General features: G+C 36.8%; 1 protein-coding gene across 1 annotated transcript; it reads right to left on the minus strand.

Annotated features, from left to right (window-relative positions):
* Positions 1–6,325, minus strand: LOC124641935. The gene is made up of 3 exons (XM_047180198.1): positions 5,951–6,325; positions 849–1,141; positions 1–103 (listed from the first exon to the last, which is right to left on the minus strand). Exons 1-3 carry the CDS (start codon positions 6,323–6,325, stop codon positions 55–57), a joined length of 717 nt encoding a protein of 238 aa, XP_047036154.1. The 3' UTR covers positions 1–54.

A 6,325-nucleotide genomic window follows, 5' to 3' on the forward strand; every position in this document is an offset into this window, starting at 1 on the left:
TTGGTCCTTAGTTTCGCGTATTAATTAACGTTAATTAATCGGTGGGTTTTCTAGCTATTGGGCGTAGGCGTTGTACGCTAAGTCTTGTGCCTTCTCAAGCGACCTGAAATAAAATAAAAGAAAAAAACATGAAAATTAATATGTGTTCTAAATGCTTGAAACATTGTTATGGACTAACTTCAGGCATATTTTAAGCGTTGGCTAAGTAATTAAATAAAAATTCCTGAACTCTGAATCTCAAATGGCATTCAGTTCAGTTTCAGAAACATAATATTTGGAGTTTAAAAATTGCATGCAATTTAAATTAATTTATTCCTAAAAATGTTCAAATTTTAGTCTATCCTACAGCCCAAATTATTAAAATAATAATAATAATTTTAAAACTATCGAAAATAATAAAAAAAGGCCTAACCCTGGGTTGCCCCCTGCATTTCTCTCGAGGTGCTCACTTTGCGCAACGCTGGCAAATTAAAAAAAAAACGAATGTCAAAAATTTCTGCAACAATTTTATCAAAATACAATTGAACTTAGAATTAATAATTTTGTGAAATGCATGCATACAATAACATCTTAGCCTGATTCAAACTACATAAAATTATGGGAACCTGTTTAAAACTACATAGTTGAATTTAGCTAATTTTGAATTTTACATTGCGACGGTGCAACCCATAGCGTATTTATGAAGCAATATTTAATTATCCTTATTATAATAATTAGTAGTATCGAAATCCCGGACAGGGTGCTATGACAATTAACTTTAAATTAAAAAAAATAGTCGTCCTTATCGTATCTAACCAAAATTATCATGGACTATTTGGATTACACCCAAAGTGACTTTGGAATCTCACCTGCTCCACCCAGAACCTCCATGACCCGCCGACACCACAACCTCATGAGCTTCGTGCCCACTGCTGCTAGGAGACAGGAGTTTCTTCAATCCAATGATACCAGCCAACACCAGAGCCAACTTGGACACTATAAGTGCCTTGCCAGCCAATAGTGCCAGGGCTCCGAAGGCTAGAGGTACCATCATGCCTCCGATCAACAAGGGGATTGCTAGGAGAGGAGCGAGCTTCTTCCGTCTGCTGCGACCCTGGTCCTCTGATAATGCGTCTGATCCATCTTCGGTGGGAAATTTGACCTGGAATTGAGAGTAAATACTTTTTAGGTATGCAGTAAAATATCTTAGCTATCTTAACACCAAGGGGTATTGGGTTGCCGAGTAAACTGGTTGAGGAGGTCAGATAGGCCGTCATTCCTTTTAAAATACTGGAACTGTACTGCACCACCTTAGAATAGAAGCCGACTTCAATATAGTTGGGAAAAGGCTAGGCAGATGATGATGATGATGAGTAAAATGTCTTAGCAAAGCAGATATATTATATTATACGTCGGACACCGCAAAGCTTTCTTCAGATGCTAAGGCTAATGACTCTAAAGACCGATTGATGATGACCGATGATGTTGTGAATGATTATGATTTTCAATAATGGTAGTTGAGTACATAACACACATACTTATAGTACATAACCATATCAACATTAGATTCCGTGTCTAACCCTAATGCTTCAAGCAACCGATACATAACAAAGAACTAATTACTGCAAAAAGTAAATCGATTCCTCAAACCGAATAAGCGCATGTAATTTGTAACTCGATTCGAATATACCTCACCAATAATTAAAGACAATACCCAATAACTTCCTACAAATGAACACGCGAAAAGAAAGTGCGGAAGCTTTTAAAGATATACATCATGAAAGCAATGACAAACACGAATTGGTAGAAAACCCAATTGTAATTTTGATATCCTTAATCAAGATGATGAAAAAATTACCGATTACTCGAGACTTTCTGTAAAGCTTTGGTTTCCTAGGAAAGCGGTGCCGTCATATAGCGGCCGTAATACAGCGGTGAAAGACGTCACCAGAACGTTGTCTATGTAAACAAAATGGGGCGGTTTCCTAGAGAGCGGTAACTGACACCGTAACTTCAAAAAGCGGTGCCGCCATTTGCATGACGGCCGTCTTGACGGTGTCAGATAGTTTGGTGAACGTTTTATTGAAAGCGGTGAAGCTTTTTTAATACGTATTTATGTTTTTTTTTTTTCGGAACAACGTCAAAAATTAGTTACAACTCTTAGAGCAGCGAGGACGACGAAATTTTAATAGATTTCGTTCGTAACCACGAAGCAATATATAATATAAAAAATAAAGATTATAGAAAAAGTCAACTGAAACAGAATTGGTGTCGTGAAATTTGAGAAATATTAAATAAAACAGGTTAGTAAGTATGATACAACTAACAAAAAGTTTATGACGGTGTGTTAAAACGGCCGTGGAACTTTCCGCATGTCATCACCGTAAAGACGACCGTATATTTGCGTCCGTAATATGACGGCCGCTATATGACGGCACCGCTTTCCTAGGAAACCCAAGCTTAACCCATGACACGGTGTCAGATAGAATGGTATGAAAGAAGAAGGCATGTTGCGAGGAACCCAAGCAAAGAATTGGAATTTATTTATTTATTTATGAGAGGTAATTTCACAGCTGACAGTACATTACATTAAATCATCATACCAAACATTAGGCCAATTATGAAGTACACAAATATAACAATAATGATAATTTGTCGAAAGAGTGGCGGATAACAGGCAATGCACTATTATTATTTGTTGTGTGAATGAGTGTATTTGTGTTGTGTAGGTAGGTGTTGTGATGTGTGAATGTTGATGTTCATCTAGCTGTCTGGCTCTAATGGTGCGAATGGAGAATGATGTGAATGGAGATAATACATTAAACGTGGTTAAAAGATCAACATAAAAAGAAATGAGATTAAATGTAATGAGATAATCAAAACGCAAAAGTTAGAAATCCTATTTCAATTTCAACTTCCCTATTGGAAAAGAAGATTAGGTCTATGTAGGCTTCAGTTAAAAAGTGACGTAAACAAATTAAAGATTGATGAACTTTGACCCTTGAACCATTGAAATCCAAAAATGTGCATCCTAGATAAAAATAATTATAAAGCGCTAGCTAACCGAAGACCCTCGATATTATCATCATTCAATTCCTTTGTCATAATCAAACTTATTCCAACTTCATCCTAATTTATCTATGGTCAATGAACTAAACACGATTTATTAAAGTTTGAACAATAGCAAGTTTGTTTTTTATAAGCTGACAGGCATGATCAAATCATTCATTGAGCCCATTACAAAACAAATCAAGAACACTTCAATCCAAAGTCTTCGAACTATAAGTAAATAAGGGCTGCAATAAACTATCCACAACCACGCTTGACGGAACAGATCCATTCAACACAGATCCTCAAGTGCAATGTTAGGGCATTACTAGAAGCGACACGCACTGCCGTGCGACCACCTCATTTACCAAGATTTTCTCTACGCATATCAATTATCACGCACAGTCCAATTAGAAGAAATCCAGAGTTTAATAGACTGTGTCTAGCAAAAAGTGAAGATGTTTAATTAAATGCAATTATGAGATGCATCGGGAAAGTGGTCACGCTGCGTTGGTGGGTGGTATGCTGTTTTTACGCATTTACTGTGGCAGATTAGACCGTCACGCTAGGAGCCGGATCTAGCGTGGTAGATCTAAAAGTAAGACTTGGAAGTAGCTTGGTGATACATTTGAATAATGTGTCTTCTGAAAGAGACGTAAGATAAAAATACAAATTGTGTGGGGTGTTTGTAACAAGGACATGTAATGGACAGATAGACAATTATCCCTTCACCAATAAGCTTTTGCATGAGAAAGAAAATAGGTTGTTTTAAGCAAATGAAACCAGATCCAAAAAAAGGGTGGCTGATATTCACATTTTATCACCATGGTAATTATGGTGTGGCAACTTTAGGCTGGAAGACATGAAAATTAATAAAAGGTGAATTGAAGACTTATCACTAGGGTTAAGCTGAGCATGAAGCCTTAAATAAAGTTTAGCTGACGGTTGCTGTTAGTGATAATTAGATACATAACGATGCAAAAGTAGAGGTAGTTTTAATTGTTGGTGCTAGAGTGGTCGTTACAAATAGTGGGCAGTTTGTCACTAGTTTTCTACTTAGTAGCGGTCTTTCATTAGGTCTGGGTTATTGATTACTCGATTTGTTACCCTCCGATGACTAGATGTTGCTAAAGAGTAATTAATACGGGTGCAGGTATTTTTTTCTTTGCAGTGTCCTGAGGTTTAACATACTTTGAAATATTAGGTGATTTTAAAGCCTTTACACCTAATCTATTTACGTAAGGGCTACTAAGTTTTAGTCATTATCACATCGTTGTTTGTACTCTGACAGCTATTAGATTTTTGTATATTATGTCTATTCTTTTTTAGTTACTGATAAAAGCTAGCTGATATTTGTAATACGTATTTAAACCTCTTTCAACTTATGAGAGGTTTTTTCAGAATTTTGCTTATGTCATGCAATTTTTCGTGGAAGTTGCAAAGGTCAAGTAAAAAGTGTTGCGTTGTCTATTTATGGTAAAAGTCGTTAAGATCATGAGCTAGTTATTATGATATATTCGTCTAATCAGTTTATAGGTCAAATATTCCAAATGTGTCAAGTCATTCCAAAGGAATTGGAATCACTCTTCAGCTACAGGTGCCAATAATATCGAATTCAACAAAACCGGAACCAATACCAATATTACCACAGACAAACTAAATGCATTTATAATGTCTTAGATAACTTCCAGTCTATCAAGAGCGTCATACGAATAATAATTGGTCTATTAAAGCTGTATAAGTCAGTCGGTGTTAACTGTTATGTCATAGAAAACAATGAATGGGTATGAAGTAACCTGTTCGCTCAAAGTCAAGTGTAATTGAATTGTAATAGAAGATCAGTCATAGCTTGATAGGTAGCCTAGATATGTTTTTGGTGGCAAAGTCTTTTATGCTATCTGAATTATGTCCTACGAACTTTGAGTGATGTAAAGGATTGGATCGAGGATGTGCACACAAATGCTTCTTCTGGTCTACTCGCTCTAGCAAAAAGTTACAAATACCGTACGAACATTACTAAAAGTCCCCAAGTTTTTGCGTGCAACACGTGCTATGCATGTGTGCGAACTATTTTGGTGGAATCTTGCCTTAGCGTTGTATGGTATGATTTAAATAAAAATAACTGTATGTTAGGGTGCGTTCAGACCAAATGAAACAAAGCTTGAGCATTTTACATGTCTTTGTAAACCAATAGAAAGAAGAAATACTTACTCTACGTATGCACTTAAAAAAATGAGTAAGGGTGAGTAACAGTCAGAGAAACATAAACAAATTAAAGGAACATAGACAAGATAATCGGCCATTCGTTTATTTTTCGGTTTGGTGACTTGATCATTGATAAAGCTTTATCAATGTATGTAAATATTTCGAAAGTTTTTATTTGACCTCTCGTTCATTTTTCTTTGCATAGTCCTGCAAAAGCAGCATAGTGTCAAAGGTCTTGGAGAATTACTGCCCGGAGAAAAGCTGAGGAGATTGAAGAAAAAGCTGCAGTTAACAAGGTTAACTATGATAATAATCTAGCACAGAGTGAGATTTGTAGTCTTGCCTAGTAGTGCTGGATTTATCATGGTGACCTGTCAAATTCTGTCGCAGTGCAAAAACCTGTAGCAGCTAATAGATGGTCTACGTGTTACATGCATATCATACTTTAGAGGTAAGTTTTTAATTCTTGCTGCCGACTTCAACTGCCGACCGGGTTATACTTCCTAATTTTTAACAAGACGAAGGGTAAATTATTGTGTGTGTTTTCTTAACATGGAAGGTTATTTACCTTAAACTTCTTCAATAAAAGTAGCCAGATTTTAAGTTAACTGGCTGATGCAAATATCAATATTATGCCACACATGTGCTTTTGGAGATGCACATATTTATTTCCCTATGTTCTGAATTCTTAAGTTATATAAAACATCAAAGTTCTTACCTGCAATGTATGGGACCTCATAAAGTTAACGACCTTGTCCAAAATGAGGTTGTTCAGCGACCCCTCATCCATCCCTCTGGGGATCGCCTCCTCTGTCTCCACAATCTTCACATCCTTATCCTTGGTTATCGTCACACCATTTAGGATGTTCAGCTCCTCGGTTTTCGTCAACCTGCTCAAAGTCTTCGCCAATTTTCGTTTGAGGCAGTGCGAAATGTCAGACCCGCTGCAATCTTTGTATGTTTCGTACGCTAATTTAAGGTCTCCTAACACGTTGTCATCTGAACTCCTGGCTTCGAGTTTGTTCTGTGTGGTGGTGGCCGTTCTGGCGGTGACTGCGGCCACCAGGGTCAAGACCAGGAGATACTTTACCAT

Source organism: Helicoverpa zea, chromosome 23 (genome assembly GCF_022581195.2).
Source record: "Helicoverpa zea isolate HzStark_Cry1AcR chromosome 23, ilHelZeax1.1, whole genome shotgun sequence".
NCBI classification, from domain to species: domain Eukaryota; kingdom Metazoa; phylum Arthropoda; class Insecta; order Lepidoptera; family Noctuidae; genus Helicoverpa; species Helicoverpa zea.

Excerpts from the sequence above, each read along its gene's own strand:
- LOC124641935 (XM_047180198.1), bottom strand. The coding sequence starts at position 6,325 with ATGGTAAAGTATCTCCTGGTCTTGACCCTGGTGGCCGCAGTCACCGCC. Across the intron at positions 1,142-5,950 it reads TGAGGTCCCATACATTGCAG|GTCAAATTTCCCACCGAAGA; the intron begins GTAAGAACTTTG and ends TCTCAATTCCAG. Across the intron at positions 104-848 it reads GGAGGTTCTGGGTGGAGCAG|GTCGCTTGAGAAGGCACAAG; the intron begins GTGAGATTCCAA and ends ATTTTATTTCAG.